General features: G+C 35.2%; 2 protein-coding genes across 3 annotated transcripts in view; one reads left to right on the top strand and one right to left on the bottom strand.

Moving 5' to 3' along the window:
- Positions 1–22995, bottom strand: part of CEP85L (centrosomal protein 85 like) — a 138135-nt gene that overhangs the window by 73192 nt on the left and 41948 nt on the right. For both annotated transcript variants that reach the window (XM_003404252.4, XM_064290301.1), the window contains exon 3: positions 15976–16766. In XM_003404252.4, coding sequence (XP_003404300.2) covers positions 15976–16766 — 791 coding nt within the window. The remainder of the gene's footprint in view (positions 1–15975; positions 16767–22995) is intronic.
- On the top strand, positions 1845–13420 carry PLN (phospholamban). Its single transcript, XM_023539936.2, has 2 exons — positions 1845–1998; positions 10732–13420. The coding sequence occupies exon 2, from the start codon at positions 10830–10832 to the stop codon at positions 10986–10988; it is 159 nt and encodes a 52-aa protein (XP_023395704.1). The 5' UTR covers positions 1845–1998; positions 10732–10829; the 3' UTR covers positions 10989–13420.

Genomic DNA, 22995 nt, shown 5'->3' on the forward strand with positions numbered 1-22995 from the left:
CATTATTCATACCATTTCTTTAATTTTATGTTTACTTTTCCCTTAGTATTCACAGAAGGTCTTTGCTAAAATATTATTTTTCACTTAGTTTTGGCTGATTCTTAAATAGAGATTTGCTCCAGAGATGGATTTTATCTTTCTTTGGGAGAAGTCAAAATCATCTCCATTTAAGGACACATAAGCAGCTTGCTGCTACACATTTTAGTTACCCATAAAGAAAGTGAAGCAGGCTGAGTTCAGTCCTCTATAAGCACAGATATTTTTTAAAGAACCTTTTCTTCATAGATCTTTATAGTTACGACTTATGAATAATGAATAATGAAATGAATAAGAAAACAAAGTCAAAAGAGAAATTCCCAGCTCGAGCCACTATTTTTCCAGAGCTGTTTTAAAATAGCCCTTAAAATTAAATACTGATTTTTCTTCTCTATAAATGCTAACTGCATAATAAACAGCTCTTCCAAAATTACATAAGAGATTTAAGAATTAGAACTGCAGGTGTGATACTTTAAGTAAATCCAATATAAAAACTAAAAATTAGACTAACAGAAAACTGACACCTGGCTTTGCCTAAGAATTTCCTTCCCTAGATCTACTATAAACTAAACTGTTCTACTAAGTTCAAAGTATCATTCCATTTATTAAAATTTATCAAGATAATTTTCAGGAAAATAACTGCTGTATTCAATGAAGCATACCCTTTTAGAAATACTACACAACATAAATTTCCAACACATGCATACCTACGTCAATAAAGCCTTTTTAACTAGGATGCAATGATTAGGAATCTGATTATTTCATTTTTTTACTAGAACGTCACCCTTGATACTGAGTCAGTTTACTCAAAAATTCAGAAAGCTTCTACGGTAACTTAATGCAGCGGGTAAAAAAAAATCTTAAATACTTAAATTTGTAAATTGTGCCTTTTCTGGGGATAATATATATCAGTTTAAATTTCATGTAATGAAATTTTGTTTTGTTTTGAAACAGTGAAATACAGTGTTTGGAAATATAGTGTTTAGAAATACAGTGAAACCTGTGAGAGCTGGAACTAGCAGGGACTGCCTTGTTATTCTGGGTCTCGAAAGTCTTCTGCCTTTGACAAGGTACAGTCACCACTTTTCTAGTGCTCTCCATTTTGTGAAAAATACTTGCGTTTTCCTTCTGTAATGAGTTTCCACCTTACATGGGTTCTGGCTTCCACAAGTTTTACTGCATATTTTAAAGCCCAAATTGAAGAAAACATAAATAAACTAAACACATTGATGAGTCTTACTTTATCTATAATAAAAGATAAAGTTTATTTTTTAAACCAAAAGCAGTTAGTAGCCTGGTTTTCTTAAACACATTTCCTCCCCACATACACACACAGGTATTGAGCAGCAACAACAAAATAAGACAAAAAAAAAGTGATTCTGTGAAAATGTTTAATTTTTGTCTTACTGACATTATAAAGCTAACAGTATAAAGCTGCAGTATTTTTTTTTTAAAGCTGTAGCAACAACAACTTGATGAAAATTGTTTGAGGCAAGTCAGTATTATTATTCTGACTCTATTAAAATTCATATTACTATGACCATTTTAGCTCTTCAATATTATCAACAGACATTTTACAGTATACAACTCTCTCTAAGCCTGAAGACACATGAAACCTTAAAGAGAGCTTTCTGAACACCACCCAAAACTCTTTTTTTTTCATTTATCTGCCATATACTTTGTTAAATTAAAAAATGAAGAACACAAAGTGTTAATGACCTTTCCATGCCTAAAGTAAGACAAATGAAGTTCTGAAGAGTTTGGTTGTGATAAAACTACAGCTAACCAATCATAACTTCAGAATTCCTGTGTGACATCATAAGACCTCCCTAGAACACTTTTTCTCCTCCATCTACTTCAATTGTTCCCATAAACCTGGTAACAGAGTCAGAAAACTTCCCAGCTGACCACCTGTAAGACTTCATACAACTTAGAATACAGAGTACCATACCGGCAGCCAAGGTAAGAAGTAGAGTTCACTGATTTTGGTAATTTTCATTTTCTAAATTCAAACTTACTGAACTTTGAAAAAGCAGTTAATCACATTTTGTGAATTTTAGTTCAAAATTAGACAATAACATGTTTAGTATAACAAAAAGTTTAATTTCTAAAAAAATTCACATCCATTCAGTGACAGAAAGAATGAGCATAAAGGACTTAAACTTTGGAATTTGGGTCATATTCATCTTTGAACCTGGTTATTGGTTTGTCAGCTTATTTTAACTTCCACTTTTATTTTGCTTTTCAAATGTGAACTTCTGCCAATGTAAAAATCTTCCCCGTTATGTTTCCATATTTGGTGGTGGTGGTGGTTTAATTTCTCCATGTAAAAACAATCGCTTTATTTTGTTATTTGTTACTCTGCTGAGAAACAGGGCAGGACTGGTTGTCTATTTACATCTGGAATACTATGAGCAGTCTTGTGACTGCCCATCGGCGTGCCTGTTCCCCTAGGACATTGTGATTCCTTACCGTGAATAAATATAGTGGATACAATGGAACTTTAGAGTATGTAATACGAGCTACTTTTAAAATGCTCTTGAAGATTTTTTTGTCCTCTCTATAAAGTTCAGGCAACTTTTAACACGTTTAAAAACCCAAGCTTTTAATAAATTGAGTTACTTATAAATTCAAGAGTATATTATAAAAAATAAGTTTAGAAACTTTAATATAACACCTGCCAAAAACACATATAAAAATCTTTTCAGAATTACAGAATAATAAATTCAATACTTTCAAAATAAAAAAGTCATTTTGGCAGCAAAAATGTTCCTAAATATTTCATTTGAGCCAATCTGATGAAATGTATGTTTATTCTGCCTATCAATGGATATAGTTTTGTCAAGTGTTTGCCAGTGTTCCTCAGTTTTCCTCTTCCGCATTTAAAGAAAAGAAAAAATGCAGAGGAATGGAGATGCTGCAATAAATATTATGACTTCTATTTCAATTCTACTGTGTTATAATCCTCAATTTAATATATATATGAAATGTTTCCTCATTCTTAAATCTCTACCAGTCATAGCATAAAGAATATGACATAGATTTTATTTCATTATTTTTATTTTCATACATATGCAAAAATAAAATTTACCTCTAGAATTCTCAGTTCCTCTAAGTGTTAACTTTACCGCTCACCACAAGTAAGAACTTCATAATTCTGTAAGCAGCTTTCCTTAAGAATGCAAAAATATTTCTAATTTTTTTCTACCACTGAGGCACCCCAGTTGCTTCTTAATATCTTCTATGAATGTTTTCCCTTTCATATTACATAAGTCACTCAATGCATGTGTTTTATGTGCATATTTATACATTTTATTCAAATATAAAATTACATTCTCACACTTCAAATGAGGTCACAAGTTCCTTTATTGTACCAGAACTTCACCATATCACATACTGCCCAAAAAGTAGACAATTTCTAAAAACAGCAGAAATGCTCTACTAAAGTTACCCTTAGCTAAATAGTGTGTCCGGGTTAACGGAACTTCCGTAACTACAGTGACTGTTCAAATTTCAAACGTAGTGCCCTCCTGCCAGACATTAGGCCCCAACTAGTTTGTTGCTATGAGTTGGAGCCGACTTGATGGCACCTAACAACAACACGACAGTTCACTGCTGTCACTACGAGGTAAAACTTAAGTGTTGCCTTTATTTATAAAGACATGTGGTTTAAGCCTAAGTGCTAAAATTTTTTTTTAAGTATTAGGTGAAATACAATGAAAAAATGTGAAGGATGTCTAAACTGTGAAAAACTCTGTTTTAAAACTCTGTGATAGAGCTAGAGTACTTGCTTTAGTAAGAGGAGCCACATCACTCTTATTTCTAAAAACTCTCAAAGATATTTTAATAACATCTTAACAGACACAAAGGAAAATAATATTCCAGAAGTAAACTTCATTTGATTACATATTTATACATATTCTTTCCTAATCTCACTAATTAATTGGTGACAAGAGGAGAGTATCTGTATAAATCACTAAATGAAAGAAGAAAAAACTAAAGGTTTCAAATGTGAAGGTTAGAGTACCTCTCTAAATTAGTGGGTTTTTTTTTTTTTTTTTAAAAAAACAATCCTGGAAATGAGGGTCATTAAAACTTCCTTCTTTATTCTTGAAGAACAATTTTCTAAATGCACTGTGTATACAAATACCCAGTTTGATCCTCTAACTCCATATATACTACACACAGCATCTCCATTTTACAATTTAGGAAACGAATGCAAACAGGTGAACTGCCAAGGTCACAGAGCTAGGAAATAAGAAAGCACTGGTTGGAACCTAGGTTTTATGACTCTAAACCACATGATCATCCTATACACCAATCAACATGGGTTAAAAATAAATCATGACACTGGCAAAGCAAAATGGACTTCAAATACTGTAACTGGCAATCTAAAAGGCAAATCCAGAGGATGCAAACTTCTATTTTAATTTTAAACCATTTCAAGTTAATTTATGCATCAGGCCTTACGCCCTTGATAGCCTAAATAATACTCTCCTGATTAAACAATACACCCTGGAAGGCAAAACTCAAAAAAATTGCACACTTCAAAAAACAAAAACACATGCCACGATCAATCAAAACAAATTTTTCTTTTATTTTACTTGTTTCACTGCCAAAATCTCATGCCTTTGATTCATTTAGCTGCCTTGATAACTGGAATCAAGGTTAATTTCTCCTCAAAACTTTTCACAAAATCTACACTTGGGTACTTTCCTTCAGTCCATATTAAATTCTCAGTTTTCCTCAGTTTCATTTCTATCCACCTCATTCTACCATCTAAATATCCAGCCCTTTGTTCTGATATGCTTGATCAGAGAAATCCTGCTTTGTTATTCATGCTATGAAAACCAATAACTTTTACCTAAATTGTGAATTAATACAGTGCTGATCAGACTGGCAAAAGAGTAAACCTAACAGTTAGAAATCAAGGAAAACACCCTTCTAAATTAAAGTGACCTAAATCAGAGGAGATGTAGTATCTTTTCTAGAAAAAGTACATCCACGTTCTCACCCTACCTAATTATGAAGCATGCATTGCCAAAAACACCATGAAAATGAGCAGGGTGTGCGCTGCCGCTGGTATACTTGTAGTCAACTGAGGACCTCTAGTGCTTTTTAAATTGTATTCCACCTTCAGGGCTTTCAAACAAAAACAAAAAGGTTGATCAGTTCACTCACATTATTGGGGGTATTCTTTTTTCTTAGAACTTTCCCAACATCTCTCCCCCACACCTTCTCCCCGCCTCCCCAAAAAAAGCTAAAATCTAGCTATACGAGCCCTGGTGGTGCAGTGGCTATTAAAGACACTGACTGCTAACCAAAAGGTCAGAGGTTTGAAAAAACCAGCATCTCCGCAGGAGAAAGATGTGGCAGTCTGCTTCCACAGATTTACAGCCTTGGAAAACCTGTGAGGTCATTATGAATTGGAATCCACAGAGTTAAGAAGCATATCTTAATCGCAAGTAAGTTCATTTTTAAATTATTGCTTCGGTATTTAACGGAAATAAACAGATAATGAAGACAAGCCTACAGACAGAATAGCAACAACAACGTGCCGATCTCAGAAAATCTCTCTGTGCTGTTTTTAATAAATTCTCAAGGCAGAGCTTTAAGGTGAGGCAATGTTTCCTTATGGGGTCAAGAATATATGTTTATAAAATTCTTCTAGTAACCAAGCCGCAGCAGTTTAAAGATTCTTTCATATAGCCAGTCTGGACCAACAAAGCTCTGAAATATTGGTGCCACAAAGCAATTTTAAATAGCACTTACAAGTTTAGTACCGGGCAATGTCAAAAAGGAATTCGGATGCCAGCAGATTCATGATAAATCTAACAACGAAATTCCCTGATTTATTTCAATAAGTTAAAAAAAAAAAAAGATTCATACACAAGCACTTCTATTTATCTGTGGAAATAACAGAGGACAGTAGCAAAATATAAAGCCTCAAAATAACACTAACACAGATGAATCCTGTTTATTCAAACTCAATCTAGAGAATTCTAATCTTCTGAACCAATTAAATGAGGGGAGGGGCAATCCAAAAATACATCTGTCAGACATGGTCTACAATACGTATTACTTTAATTCATTAGACAATATATGCCCAGATTTACTAAAAGAACAAATAAGTAAACAAGAATAAAGGGGAACAAAAGGAAGAGAAGCAAAATTCCAGAAATACAGATAAAGAATCTCAGGAATGTCTAATTTCAGCAGAGTACACCAAAAGCTAAAGTTCAGAAAGTTCTGCAAAAGCACTAGAAGTGCTTAAATAATGGGTAGGGATTACTGCTCAGTATACAGAACATCATTAGGGCTTCAATATCCAGCAAGTCACAGAACAAGCCACCAAAAGCTTCCAAGAGTCTGAGATTCCTTTTGCACAACAATGCATCTGATTTTACGTTGAAGAAATGATTAATTACAAAGTGAGGACTTATATTTAAAAGAAAAAAAAAAAAAAACCATTGCCGTTGAGTCCACTCTGACCTATAGCAACTCTATAGGACACAGCAGAGCTGGCCCATAGGGTTTCCAAGGAGCACGTGGTGGATTCGAACTGCCGACCTTTTGGTTAGGAGCCAACCTCTTAACCGCTACGCCACCAGTTTCTGAGGACTTCTAGAGAACCTGAGATAATACTTTTAACCCAGCATGTGGCCTAATATGGCACATGATATTTCTTGAAGGACTGGAGTTGCCTGTGGTTTGTCTTTTTCCTTCTTCCACTTCAAAAAACAGAGTATTTTGAAGCTGACTTTGTCACTTCCCAATTTCACTTTCTTTGAGCAAGAAAGGAAGAGGGCAACCAAAGACTTTATAAATCCTACAAAAAGAATAGTAAGAAATTAGCTATATTCTTCCCATCCCTCCAAAAATTAGGATAATCTTGGATCCCATACACAAAGATAACTTTGTAAGGTACTTTTCTGCCTCTTACTTGCAGGTTAAGAGGTAGGGGACTTGGCATTTCTACCACCAAATTCCTATACAACATCTTTAGCATTTTTTGGATTCTGATTCTAGGGCCTGGATGATTAATCTTTACAGTGTCCATATTCTTCTTGTCCCAAAATACCTTACGTGAATTGTCATCCTTTTAAAAAAAAGTCAATTTCACTCTCCATGGTTGTTTATGCCAACGCAAGGTTGGAACATCCCAACATGATCTATTTATGACTATCCTAAAAAAATGCTCTTAAAATGTCAGATGAAATTAAATAAAATTAAGCTGTTTATTTTTCTAGGCTTTCCATCAAATATTACTCTATTAACCAGCTTGGGTCTAAGAAAGAGATAAGGTGGAAAAAAAAAAAAAAAAAGCAACAGTTCTAAACTCATAGTGTGCTTGTCAGTGCAGAGAAAAGAATGATAAACACCTGACAACCATGCCATAAATTATGATGTGGTGAATTGAAGGTCACAGACAACTCCCAAAATAGGATTGTGTTGTTCCCCACACAGCTTTTCAATTCTTAGCACATGATAGATAGGAAACTCCATCTCTATGGATGAAATCTGATTTAATTATTACCATAGAGACTAGATGTCCAGCAAAGTTAGGATTCAATACATTTCAGATTGTACCACTGTAAAATAAATAAAAGAAACTGAGCCCAATTAGCGTACAGCTAACATCTCAGTATGCAATGCACATTTTTTTGTTTTAACATAAAATTATAAATACTACACATCACTTTAGAATTACAACATATTTCAAAGTTTGACAATAACTCACTGCCATCGAGTTGATTCCAACTCATAGCAACCCTTTAAGACAGAGTAGAACTGTCACGAAAAGTTTCCAAGGCTGTAATCTTTCCAGCAGCAGACTGCCACACTTTCTCCCGCAGATCGGCTGGTGCGTTCAAACCACCAATATTTTGGTTAGCAGCCAAGTGCTTTAACCACTCGCCAGCAGGGCTCTAAAGTTTGACAAGAAATAGCACACTATACTTCCAACAATAGAGAGCTCATCACTTTAGTGCACACTTCTTTGTGCCTCTCAAACACCAGATACTCATATGTACAAACCTTAATTACGTACAGTGCAGGTTAATGTTGTGCTAATCAGGAGAGCACGAATTTAGGTAAACCCTCTAAGCCTCATTTTCCTCATCTGTGACAGAAAGAGACTTGAGAACAGCAGTAGACGTTATCTGCTCAGCTATCAAATCCTGTTACTCTAACTGGTTAATCTGTCAAACATAGCACTATCTTTGATCATTTACAATTTCCTAAAAATTTTAATCATAAAAATTTCTCATTCTACTTCACTGATAATTATTTATTCAAATAGTACCAATTACGCACTAGGTACTAAGGTACACAATGAAGATGTGGTTCCTTGTATCCACAAACCAGAAGTCTAGTTGGGACACAAACGTGTAAATAGAAATTATACCATAACTTGACTTTAAGTATCTTGGTAACAGGTAACACCAAAGCTCTACCTACAGGAAACCTAGCAGAGGGGACAGTTAATTCTGCCTTAATGAGTACTGCAAGATTTCATCGAAGAAGTGATATTCAAACTGGGCCTTTAAGGACGAACTGGAGTTTGCCAGGCAAAGAATCAACAGTGGAGGGAAGGGAGGGGGGCATTCCAGGCAGTCAGAACAACATGTGCAAAGGACAGAATCATAAAAGGGAACGAGGTATTTATGGAAAGGTGACATGTATCATGTAACTGAAGTACCACTCATCAGCATCAGGACAGGAATGAGCTTTGTATATGCTTCCTGACTAACTCCTGGCCGGCTTCCTCCTTTTCCATGTTTATCTGAGTAAGATTTATCTCAATATAATTTTGTCTTTTAATTCAGACCATTTAAGTCCTGAAATTTCACAAAAATCTAAGTTCAAACAGGAATCAGCAATGCTAATTCTTATTCCTTCCTTAACTGTATTGTTATAAATCCTCATATAAAGCCACTAGTCAAATAAATGAAGAAATAAAAATAATCTTTCCACAATTCCTCAATAGTACAAATTCACTATATAATAAGTACATACAAGCAGAAGTAGTAATCTAACGGGTATATGAAACAAAATAGACCCCTTTATTTTTTTTTACAGTATTTTAGAAGCATTGAAACAGAAGTAATTATAGATACCTACCAAATAAAGCTGCTGTTTTGAGTAGAAAGTGTTATAAACAAATTACAGCCTTCAGGATGCCAAAACTAGGCTTGCAAACAGCCACTTGTGTTGGACAATGAAGAATATATGCTAGCAAAAACAGGTTGTTACCAACCCCTCGAGAGACTGAAGTTTGATGTTAAGTTGGCTATTCAGAATTCCTTGCTATAGACCAATACTATGAAGAAGGCCAGAGTCTCAAGCCAAATGAAAACTCAGTCTATATATAATTTGAAATATAATGCAGTCAAGTTGAAGTACTAAAACCACAGAATCTCATCACCATATAGAACATGGTTTCTCTGTAAAATGAAATGCCAAATAATAATCGGTCATGCCTGATATATATATACCTTCCCTTTTCCCATTCTTTCAGTACTCCCCTCTGCTCTCTTCAGCATTAGTCTAATCTCTCAGGAACAGGGCTGACAGGCTGAGGTGGGCTTTCATATGAGATATAAAAGACTAGGGAGAAAATGAAGTAGCAGTATCTGGCAGGTGGAGTAAGGTAATAATATCTTGAGTAACAATGATATATCACCAAACATTAACAGCCATTACCTCTGGGCAGTTAATTATAGTTAATTTTTATTCCATTTCTCATTTTTCTAATTTCTGATACAGTTTTGATTGACAATAAAATCTTATTGACAATAAAATATCTCCAGATGTTTAACAGTCATTATGTTTGGGCAGTTAATTTATAGTTATTTTTAGTCTATATTTAATTTTTCTATAAAGACGTGTTACTTGTTTTAAATTTTTGTTTTGTTTTATTAACTAACAAGGCCTAGGCCCCATGGGCAGCCAACAGCTTTCGGGAGCTCTGAAAGAAGGCAAGATGAAAGCCACTGCTCTTATATACAGGTCACTTATAAGCAGGAATTGTCTGTGGTAGACAGAGAAAGGATGATAATTTTATTACCACCCCTTCTCAGCTTGACAGTCTTCAACTTAATACCAAGTCTTGCTAAAATGTCATTAAAATAACATTCTATAAAGCTATTAAATCATAGAAAGGAACCACAAATAATTTGAATCTATATTTCTAATAAAACATTTCTAATTTTTGCTTTTATTCTGGATCAAAATCAACATCCTGGAGAATACTTTGTTATATGCATTTCTTTTTATGAGAGTTGCTCTGGAGCTACTAAAACACTAAATGCTGACACCAATTACCTTCACAGAAAAATAGTCTTAATGAAACTGTAAGTAAGAACCTCTGCCCAAGGGAACAGACCAAAACAAGTGACACACTAAACCAAACTGTACTTCTAGTCAATCGGTGCAGGGGGCAAAGGCTGAAGTTACTACATGAAAAGTACCAGAGAAACACAGAGTCGTGGTAACACTCCCCCCAGACACAAAAAAAAAAACAGTGAGAGAAACAGACAGACCCACAATACTTACACACACAGACTGGAGACATCTGATGTTATAAATACAAACCATTTTGAGGAAGATGAATTAACACAAAATTGTGTTTTACCTGTTCAGAGAATAGGTTATGCATATGATCTTCATCGGTTTACTATTTTTATATTCCAGGCTACCTAAAAGAAGACAGTGGTCTCACATTTGACTGCCAGCTTTTCCTTCTTTCGCTTGGCCTTTTAAAAACTTCAGACTTCCTGCCTTCCGGTGTCATGGAGAAAGTCCAACACCTCACTCGCTCCGCTATAAGGAGAGCTTCCACCATTGAAGTGCCTCAACAGGCACGCCAAAACTTCCAGAACCTGTTTATCAATTTCTGTCTCATCTTAATATGCCTCTTGCTGATCTGCATCATTGTGATGCTTCTCTGAAGTCTCGCTGCAGCCTCCAGTTCTACAGTTTACCACAGCAGCTTAACATCTGCCATCCCATGAAGAGGGGAAAACACCACTGCGTTAAAGACCACTTCCGGAGCAGAAGAATTTCTGTGAGAAGGTCAAGATTCAGACCAAAACAAATTGTCGACAAATTTATTCACCTGCTGGATCTTGTAAACATGATCAGTGCTTTATTTTCAAAAACTAACTTTAAAGTGACTATAATATAAGTGTGTATAATGTAACTATTCATTTCCTTGCCATGGCTTGTTAGTTTCTATCCCAAATCTTTTCTGAGGCTAGAATAGGTATTTAGTTTTGAAACTGCACTGCTACCAAGTTCCACTTCAGATATTAAGCACTGGCTTCACTGTTTGGGGTACATATAAATTATATTGTACTATAAAAACTTTTTTGATAGTTACTAAGTATTTTTCAGGTCTTCACCAATATAACAATTCAAATAAAGTATCATTATTCAGAACCTCCATTCTAAAATAGAAACTCTTCTATGCCACTATTAACATTTAAAAAAAAATTAAGAATCTACTAGGAAAAAGACTCTTATTACATAAATGAAATTCCTCTTGAACACTTTTTCAAAGAATTACAGAATTCTAATACATGTAGGTGAACCATAAATCTGTTCTCTCTAGGGCATTATGACCAACAGACGACAACTGGTAGTTAATATCAGACAGCGTGACTAGCCATAATTACTAATATGGTAACAGAGTAGAGTCTAAGCTTAATTTAAGGCACTGTAGTTGATTATCTGAGCTACAGTACATAACTTGCCATATAATATCCTAGAAATCATGAAATTTTAAGAATTTACAATGATTTTACATAGTGTCTTCTATTCCAACCTCACACCCAATACAGGAAAGAATGAAAGATCTCCAATGACAGAGAATCCATTATTTCAAGCATCCAAAAAAAAAAAAAAAAACCTGAATTCTCTCTCTAAATATTAACTAATTATTACATTTTGAAATAAACTTTTTTGTCCCATCAATTGTTTATAATACCAAAACCAAACCCAGTGCCATCGAGTCGATTCCAACTCATAGCGACCCTACAGGACACAGTAGAACTGCCCCATAGAGTTTCCAAGGATCACTTGGCGGATTCAAACTACCAACCCTTTGGTTAGCAGCTGTAGCACTTAACCACTATGCCACCAGGGTATCCTTGTTTATAATACGACATAGCTATTTTCCTAATCTATCACCTGGATGGTAACCCATTGCCGTCAAGTTGATTCCAACTCATAGCAATCCTATAGGACAGAATAGGACTGCCCCACAGGGTTTCCAAGGCTGTAAATCTTTATATAAGCAGACTGTCACATCTTTCTCCCATGGAGCAGCTGGTGGGTTCCAAATGCCAACCTTTTTGGTTGACAGCAGAGGGCTTTAACCACTTTACAACCAGGGCTCAAACCAGATGGTAAACACCCACTATTCTGTAGGCCACTCTACTGAGCTAAATTATAAACTCAGCAATGCTAATCTGCAACTACTTTCTTGCTGAGTGCTTTTTCAATTTCCCCTCTCATCATACTAAAACACCTTCCAACAACTCATATAACAGACGTTAAGTAAAAATTGGTCTCAGAAAATATATTCACCAAAATTAAATAGTTGACTTAGTTTAAAATTAAGACTAAAACTGTTTACCCCTATACTACATAACCCAACAGTCTTTAACCTCAGTTCAAGACATGTTATTAATATATCATTAAAGGAGTAGAGAATGTGTAATTTGCCACGTGATTTTCTAAAATATGGTTACTAAAAGAATTTGAAATATCTATATTGATCTCAGTTTCTAACACAAGTGTTGCTTACAGAATAATGGAAACACTGCTTTTAAATTCCCTAAAGCCAAGAGATGTACTGGAGATGCGAAAGGTGGTAGTTTTGGCTCAGTGAGGTGAGGAACAGAGGGAGAAAGAGTTTTGTTTTGTTTTGTTTTGTTTTTTTCTTTTTCAGCAAAGCCTCACCTTGTTGGAGATCCCTAATCAAAACCAGGAAGTATGTTAAATAATAGGTCAGACACTCACCTCACCGGTCTCAGCAATTATCCATGCAAAAAGTAATTAAGTTCTATGACAGCTGCCCTGATCTTAAAAATAAGTAGGACATTTAAAGTAAGTCTCATTCCTTTTTACTACATTGTTCATTACATCAACTTCAAGCTATTAACTGTGAAATTATGGGTTTTTCCTCAGTATACTGAAATAATTTTTTTTGTTGTTTTTCACTCTGCCTTTGATAGAAATTAAAACCTTATACTTTGGGGATTACAGAATACTATTACTCAGATTACAATGAAGAACGAAAACCCATTCTTTAAATGAACTTATTCTGTTCATCATGATGTGTAAAGAGTAAGATACAATAAAAAATGTATTTAAAGAACTTTAAATACCAAATGCTCAATTAATTTCTACTTTAGAAAAAATTCTAACCTTAGTTTACAGAGTATTAAGAAAGAACTAATTTTTTAATGTTTAACGTTGCCTTTTACATTTTACTTGGTTAAAAATGAGTACCTGTTTAGTGCAAATAATCAGGATGACCCTATAAGAAAATGAATGTCCTTGAACACAATGAAATTGCTATGTAAAACACTCATACTGTTACATGAACATACAACAATCTATAAGTAGCTTTGACTTTACAGGTTGTTTTTGGTTACTTTTCCCAAATAAAATAAAAATTTCCTAGTACAGACACAAGATGGCAGACCTACACAAAATATTGTTACTAACTAGAGATTACTTATCCTTGATTATTTACGAGTTTTTTCCAGCAAAGTGAGAGAATGATTTAAAAGAAAAAGAAACCCACTGCTGTCGAGTGGAGTTGATTCTGACTCACAGCAACCCTATAGGACAGAGTAGAACTACCCCATATGGTTTCCAAGGAGCGCCTTTTTATTCGAACTGCGACCTTTATGGTTAGCAGCTGAACTCTAGTCAAAAAAGATCTGTTCTGCTAAGTAACAGCACACTTTAAAATGTCTAGAAATTACGTGCCAATACTAAGTAGAAAAGCTGACAAAAAGCTATAAAGATAAAAAAATTCAAACACTAATTTTATTTATTAAAACAAGTAGACAAAAATTAATTATAAGCTTTTCAGCTACCTATTCAGTGTGTCATAAAGTCATATTCTATTGACAGTGTCATAGTGTCCACATATTTTAAGGTACAGTTGGAAGATTATCTCAAACAACGACAACAAAAAAATTAAAGACAAACGGTGCAAAAATAAGCAAAGAAAACTGTTTCTTATCAGAGAAGGTAAAAGAATACATAAAATACTCCCAAAGTTAGAAAAAAAAGAACTTTTTCATTCTAATTTCACGTTAGATAAAAACCCAGTTTACTTTAAGTCATTTTATTAAACTTCTAATTTACATTTTTGATTTACCTAAGAGGAATTTTCCAGTAAAACACGCTAAAATTATTAGGTGCCAAGCCCCTACATGATTTAAAGGCACAAAGTTCTATCTTCCTCTTTTCAATGACTGTAACTCAGATCTTTAAAACATCCTAGGGATGAGAAGAGAGGATAAACAAGCAAACAGAATGAGAGAAGGAGTGTTCAAATTAGCACTTATTCCTTTAAATTTGCCCACTTTTCTGGGTTATCTTTCTCTCTACCACACCTACTTCAGGTTACAGTACAATAATGGGACATAATGATAGCTTCAAGTCTGTGCAAAGATGCCAGCTGGAGACAAAAACTGCCAGATCCCTGTTCTTCTATAATCACAAGCATTTGAGAACTAAAATGTGATAGCATTTGAAAATTGCTTCCTATCTTTCAGTCAGTCACCTGAACTGGTAACTCACAAATAAGTCTGATTAAATTGCTCATTTCTGATTCACAAGTAATGATGCTTCTGTTTCTATGTGGTTTAAAGAGGCATACAAAGATGTCAAGAACTCTGTCCAAAATAAGAGTAAAGGTGCCACAGGCGATGTGTGAAGGGCTCTCCTACAAGCGTAGCACGTGAGGTTGTATGCGTATTTTGGGGCTGTACTCAGCTTCATTAGGCTTCCACAGAAGTGATCTCCTTATCCTTTCATAGACTCTATTCCTTTTAAATATGCTTTACTATTTTTTACATTTACGAATATTGATTTTAGATTTTCACTCTAAGGAAATTTTGCAATTTTTGATGGAATTAATTTGTTTCAAAAAATTCTATTAGTAAAAAAAAACTGATATTCATTAAAAATTCTATAGATGCTTAGTTTCTCAGTTAAAATAAGCTGCAGGAAACTAGCTTGAAAAAGAAACATTTCCAGATCAAGAAATTTACACTTTTACATGTTAGTTCCCAGACCCATTAGAAGCTACAGACTTTATCATAAAATGTTTTCCTTAAATGATTAACCAAAAAACCTTGACCCAATTTAATCCTTTTAAATAAGCACATCTGTTTCATTCTGATACATAGCAACCATTACCAAAACTTCACAGATGACTTTAGTCCTACCTTCGCATTTTATAGATGAATAAACGGAGACCAGAGAAATTCAGCAGTAAGTACTGGGTATGATCCACTGGACATGACAGAACCAGAAATAACATCTAGGACCTTATAATCCAAGGTTAATATTACTTCTACTATAGCATGATAATTTCTTTGTTTCTGTTCTGTTCCCAATTTCTTTAGACTGAATGGTTTTATTTTTATGTCCATTTAACTAATGAGAGAAAAAAGTAAGGACCGAATTAGGTGCAAGATTTTAAGTTTTTTACGTTAGTCTCAAATGTTTCGTAAATTTTATTTTTTAACTCAATACTTTTCAAATCTATAACATCTATGTTTATTAACTTGGAGGGGAAAGAAAAAAGCAAAGGGAAAGCAAAAACAAAACATTATGATATGCTTACTGCAAGTTGTTGTACTCATAACATCCAGTAGAGGGAAGCAGACACTAGATTTTGAGCCTTACCTGCATTGGCGTCTCACTTCCTTGTCTAAACTCTTCAATCTGCTGTTGTTGCCAAGGAGCTAAACTGTAAGAATCCTCTGTAGCTCTACATTCCAAAGGATTTGTCCGCAACTGCTCTGTAAGCCACATCTGAGTCCTCACAGAAGGCTGAATGGGAACCCCACCTACTTCCTGTTGACCAAGTATTAAGTATTTCGGGGGTTCAAAAGCCTCTGAGCTTGTCATAATGGGCTTGCTTTCAGGTAAGGCACTATATGTCACGTCTAAGGCCTGTCTCCTAAGTGTGGAGGGAAAGGCTCTAACGTCCTCTTTGCTACAGCTCTCGAATTTATATTTACAGTCCAGAGTTGATGACCGTTTTTTATTTATTTCCTTGTCCTCTAGTTTAAGCATCTCCATACTATCATGTAAGCAGTTAGGCCCAACTGTCGTCCTTAGTTGTGATGTTAAAGCTTTGCTCCTCCCTGTCTTTTCCAAACCATTCCGGGACTCTTCGGTGTGTACAATGCCACCCTGGCTGCAGTTATCGGGGGCAGTGAGCTTGGATAAAGATGACCATTTCCGGAGGGGCTGGAAGTCCTTCATGTCTAGTGAAGAGTCCTGCTCCCCTCTGCTGCGATTTCCCATTGTTTGCATGAGGCTTGTGCTCCACTTTGAGCCATCTGAAGTCAATGACTCCCTGTGTCGGGAAACTGAAGAGCTGGAGTTAGACGGCATCACGTGGGCAGTAGGGAGGGTAACCAACGATCGACTAGGCTTAAATGATAAGGTGCCACTTGAGGTTGAATGATCTGGAAAGAGGAATGATTGCCAGGTTAGTTATGTATAATTAAAAAGAAAATGGGTCAAATGCAAAATGCCAAATAAAAATCTGAATATGGTTTCCCAGCACAAATTTTTCAGAGACACTTTCGCAAAATGAAAGATTTAAAATATTATTGTTATTCCTTTAAATTTATCTAAAACATTTCAAACATTATTTTCCAAATATGGATACACAAAAAAGCACATGCCCATTATTACCTATTTACAGGTGGAAAATGCCTAGAAAAGGGGTTTATATTTATCATACCACTTAACAGAAAAAGGTATCTCCCTCTCAAGAAGTCTTACAGATAATCCAGCTCTGAAGGCTCAGACACAACTGCATCAGAAAACGGTATTTTTCAATGTCTTTCCTGAACTGTGGAAATCTATGCCAAATCTGAGTGTTTTCCTCACCTTACTAAACGCATATTCATATCAGAACTATGGATAAAGGAGTTCCTGCAGTAATGGAGGATAATGAGGGAGGGTTTTGGCAATACATTTACAAAAACAGAGTGGTGCCTACCTTCTCAGCCTCGGTTAATGACACCATCAGTGACATAATTACCAAGCTAGAACTCTTGGAGTCTATTTTGATTCCTATTTTTCTCTGTATACTCATTAAATCACCAAGTTGTAAATTTTATTTTCAAAATGACTGCACAGCCTCTATTACCTTAGGTCAGGTAATCATGTTATTGCACAAACAGCAATAGTTTTAGTAGGTTCTATGGAAGCTCAAAGATAAATAAGGGTCTCTACACTCGACATTGCAGCCCTGGTAGCCCAGTGATTTAAGAGCTCAGGTCGGCAGTTCAAATTCACCTGCTGCTCCTCGGAAACCCTATGGGCAGTTCTACTCGGTCCTACAGAGTTGCTATGAGTTAAGATAACTCGACCGCAACAGATTTGTTCTTTTTTTTTTAATTCTCAATGAACACCAACGAGTAGCAAACTATCATCAAATGTTCCACATTAAAACCACAGATTATAATTTCATCAGAGGGATATCTAGAAAGGGGATAGCAATTTAAAGTTGTGGGAAGGGGGAATAGAAGGTGAATGATGAAAGTTAACTTTTGCATTTTATTCTATATCCCTTTCATATTGTTTGACTCTTATACAAGAATATATTTAAACATTACTTGTTTTTAACACCATTTTAAATAAAAAAAAAAGTAATGGAAAAAGAAATGTTCATACAGCCATAAAAAAAATTCAGAAGAGAGTCAAGCAGAAGAATTTTTAAAAAAAGAATTTCGGTTGGTGATTACATAGGATTTATTTACCTGGAGACAAAAAGGGAAAACCATTACAGATGGAGGAATATGGGCTAAAGTATTACAGTGCACATTTATCACATACACAGCTGCCTATTGGTTTCTGCAGAACCTTTTTGTGTTCAGGAGAATTCCCGCATTGTGAGTCCAACCTTCCAAAATAAATTTCAGATCTTAAATTCCCAGTACGCTCTGCAACTACGATGCAGAAGCTTATGCACAAGATTTAGTTTGAAAGTGAGACACATGAGAAAACAGGCTCTGTGTGCAGCTACCTTTTTTGGCTGATCGGGCCACAGCAGACGTATCTGCTCCCTATGATGACGACAGCAATGGCAGCAGTGGGGCAGCTGGGGTTTCCTTCACTGCTTGGTGGGTAAGAGAAAGACAGTCCTCTGATGTGGTTTAAGGAATGCTACCTGGAAGTTTAACCTTAAGTTTGGTTCTCTAGCCCTCCCAAAAATTCTATACGCTATCAAACATTCTCAAATTTCTCATCAGCATAATCAGCCAGTCAGCTTCTTCTGCTGCTTAAGGGCAAGTATGAAGCCAGGAGAATGTGACTCCAGAAGAAGAGAAAGAGATCATTCCATTTATCTGCAACACTGAGTAACTGTCAAGGAGAGTTGCTCAAGGCAATTCTTGAAAGGTAAAGATGAAGCAGAGTTGTACAAATCTTCAACTGCCTTATTAGGGAAAGAGTCTTGCCTTCATTTAGCAAGAAATGTGCTATCACTGCAAAGTATCCACTCAAAGGAATGAGTGGCATGATCAAAACTTGCTCAAAATGATTATTCTAGTAGCAGTGCTGAGGATGGATTAATGCAGAATGACTGGCAAGAAGACTGATTTAAGAGACTATGATGATAATCAGTGGAACAAGATAAAAGAGAAGGAATATGCCACTGAGGGTCAGTTCTAAATAGAAACAGGACAATGCTCTCAAAAGTCTATGGATAATACCTATAGAAATACTTGTATTAAATGCTAGCTTTTAGAATATCTATGCTTATTTTAATTTTTTTTCATATTAAATTTGAATATTTGTGTTTTTACACTTCAAAGTTGAAGGAAAAAATGTAGTGGAGAGATTCAGAGTAATAGTTTTGAAACCAGCCTTTCCAGATGCAAATCCTGGCTCTACCACTTTGTAGTTACGTGTGTTCAAACCAGCTATATAATCTTGTTGCATGGAATTACCACATCCATAAAGTAGAGATGACAACAGTGAGAATTAAATGAAATAATACACATAAAGGACTCAGAAGAATTTCCAACACAAATCAAAATGCCAATTATTATACCATTAAAAAATTAAAAGTTATCTTCAATGTAACAGTCAAAAAGCTAAATATCCACACATACAAAGAGCTCTGACAAGTCAAAACAATTTAATTTTAAAATAAAGGAACTCAACAACCAAACCACTGAACAAGAGAGGCTACCTTTTAAAAAAAAAAAAAAAAAGATGCTAAACCTCACTAATAGTAAAAGTGCAAAAAATTATTTCATTATGTATATTATATCATATTCACAAAATATTTAAAGACTGCTGATATCCTACAATAATGGAAATGTAGACTGCTATAACCTTTGGAAGAAAAGGGGCAATCTGTTTGTATCTATTTTTAAATATGCATACACGTACCTGAATATATGTATACATGTGCATACGTAAATGTAGATACAAACATTCATGAGCAGAGGAAGGCTCTGGAAGAACACATTCAAAACCTTTAATAAACAAAGGGAACCCTTGCATAGTGAAAAGAAAGGAAAAGGAGAAAGACGCTTTCACATTTTACTTTATGCAACATCTTGTTTCCTTTCAAAAGGCATAACTTTAAAACTTCTGCAAAAGGCTGTTCGTTGTTTTGTGACCTCAGAGTCTGAAATACCTCAAACAAAAAGCACTGTGACTAACGTATGAATAATATATCAGGTGACTGTCTCACTTGCCATGTCACAGCTGAAACCCCTGAGACATTATTGCCAGTCTTGGCTGCTGCTTCTATCCGATAATGTGCTACTTTCATGCCCACCTTTGCTAGCTCAATAGTTTCCGACTGTATAGAAATATAACAACTGGTGATAAAAAAAACAATTCCACATCCGTCTGGTGTTGACTTCTACAGCTCTGAAAGCAACTGACATACGCTTTAGTAGAATATTACAACGCACATAAAATTTACTCCTAAAAGTCACTTGTTTGCAGTTCTCAACCTTTAGCATGCAAAAAAAAGTAACCTGGGCTCTGGAGTTCTATTCCAAAAGGTTCTGATTCAGCAAGAGTAAAGAGGATCCCAGGTAATGTTACTTTTAAATAAGTGATTCTGCTCTTCCATTCACTATAACATCATTCCTTCTGGGTCTGATCCCAATTCCGAAGCCTTCAAGCTTAAATATCCCAAATTCAACTATCACCAGAGTTCTAGTGGAGAGTTGGATTTACTGTGACAGTCAGAATCTATCACCACCAAAATGAAGGATCAAAATTTATTCTTTTGACACATATGCACATGTATAACATGGAGTACTGAACAAGGAATTAAATATTTGACAGCATTAGTGTCTGAAAGTCCTTGTTTTTTGGCCAGAGATGAGTTTGGAAAATGTTAATTTTAACAAATAATGCTTTAAAACTGTTATTTTACCCTAACTAAACATAAACACATAAAACACAGTTAATTAGAGGTAGATGCAATGCAACTCCTAATGTGCTTTTTAAAGCTACATCCAAGTTACAACAGTGAAATCTGAAACCAGCAGAGGGCAGGGCTTTTAAAAACCAGAAGACAGGGTTTATAGCACTCACAGAGGACTTAGAAGAGCTAATGGTTTCAGATGGATTTCAGCTTAGGGCAGAATACAAGAAAAGGACACCACACCACTGTAACCTGATAATGCAAGTGACTTATATTAAAAAAAAGCTAATTGTGTATTTGAACAAAATCCCAATCTTCTGCTTCTCTGTCTTACGATTTTTACTTAACAGTATATGGATAAAATGAGTCTACATTCTGTTCTACATACGGACATTCTCTCTCTCTGCTATATCCTCCTCCTTCCAGTAATAAAAAAGAAATTAAATTCAAAAAAGACCATGCCCGCCAGAGCTATAAGAATAAATCAAGTCTTAACAGTTAAAAAAAAAAAAGTAATCAGGAAAGTATATTACCATGTATCAAATGCTCCCATGAACCAACTAAGCCTAACAGGTATGAACAACACACTGACATTCTTCTCCAGTACAAACGGGTCATCATCCAGGATAGGTTGCAAGTTAGGTCACAAAACAAGTGTCCATAAATTTAAAAAGATTAAAATCATACAAAGTATCTTCTCCGACCACACGGATTGAAACTAGAAACCAAAAACAAGGAAAACTGGATATTACACAAACATGTGGAAATTAAAATACACCATTAAACAGCCAAAGAGTCAAGAAGATACCACAAGACAAATAAGAAAACACTTAGACACGGATGAAAATGAAAGCACAGCATGCCAAAACTTATGGGGTGCTGCAACGACAGTGCTCAGAGAAAAATTTATAGCTGTAAACACGTACATTAAAAAAGATCATAAATCAATAACTAAACTTTACTCCTTGAAGAACTAGAAAAAGTGCGACTGAGCCCAAAGTTAGTAGAAGGAAGGAAATAACAAAGATCACAGTGCAGATAAACAAAAAAGAGAACAGAAAAACAAAAGAAAATCAATGAAGCCAAAAGTCAGTTCTTTAAAAAGACCAATAAAATCAACACACCTCTGGCTAGACCGACAAGGAAAAAGAGAAAACATGCATGTAACTAAAATCAGAAAAGAAAGTATGGACATTATAATCGAGCCTACAGAAATAAAAAGGATTACAAAAGAATACTATGAACAAGGCATTCAACTGTGTGGATCATAAATTATAGATGACATTGCAGAGAACGGGAATTCCAGAACACTTAGTTGTGCTCATGAGGAATCTGTACGTGGATCAACAGGCAGTCATTCGAACAGAACAAGGGGATATTGCATGATTTAACATCAGAAAGGGTGTGCATTAGGGTTGCATCTTTTTACCATACCGATTCAATTTGTATGCCAAGCAAATAATCCGAGAAACTGGACTAGATGAACAGGGAATCAGGATTGGAGGAAGACTCATTAACAACCTGCATTATGCAGATGACACAACCTTGCTTGCTGAGAGTTAAGGGGACTTAAAGCACTTACTGATGATCAAAGACCACAGCCTTCAGTATGGATTGCACCTCAACATAAAGAAAACAAAAATTCTTGCAACTAGACCAATAAGCAACATTATGATAAAAGAAGAAAAGACTGAGGCTGTCAAGGATTTTATTTTACTTCAATCTATAATCAACGCTCATGGAAGCAGCAGTCAAGAAATCAAAAGATGCATTGCACTGGGCAAATCAGTGCAAGAGATTGCTTTAAAGTGTTAAAAAGCAAAGATGTGTCTCACATACTTTGGACATGTTATCAGAAGGGATCATCCCTGGAGAAAGACATCATGCTTGGAAAAGTAGAGGGTCAATGAAAAAGCAGAAGACCCTCAAAGAGATGGATTGACACAGTATCTGCAACAATGGGCTCAAGCATAGCAACAATTGTGAGAATGGCACAGGACCGGACAGTGTTTCATTCTGTTGTGCACAGGGTCACTATGAGACAGTAGTGACTCGACAGCACCTAACAACAGGAACACTTTGTCATTATGGTATCTGCATAAAGTTAGAAAGACTACTAGAAAGAATCATACAAAAATAACTGCCAAGAACATTAGGACTGTGCCTCAGGTATCAGTATCATGAAAAAGTATGATTTTCTGAACTGTTTGTTTTTGGTCTTTATATCTTAAGGATAGTGAGAAACCTCTATTTGTCCAGCTACAGTTAAATGTATGGCTTTTCTTTTA

This window comes from Loxodonta africana, chromosome 1 (genome assembly GCF_030014295.1).
Source record: "Loxodonta africana isolate mLoxAfr1 chromosome 1, mLoxAfr1.hap2, whole genome shotgun sequence".
Classification (NCBI taxonomy): domain Eukaryota; kingdom Metazoa; phylum Chordata; class Mammalia; order Proboscidea; family Elephantidae; genus Loxodonta; species Loxodonta africana.

Coding starts and splice junctions, on each gene's coding strand:
- PLN (XM_023539936.2), top strand. CDS start 10,830: ATGGAGAAAGTCCAACACCTCACTCGCTCCGCTATAAGGAGAGCTTCC.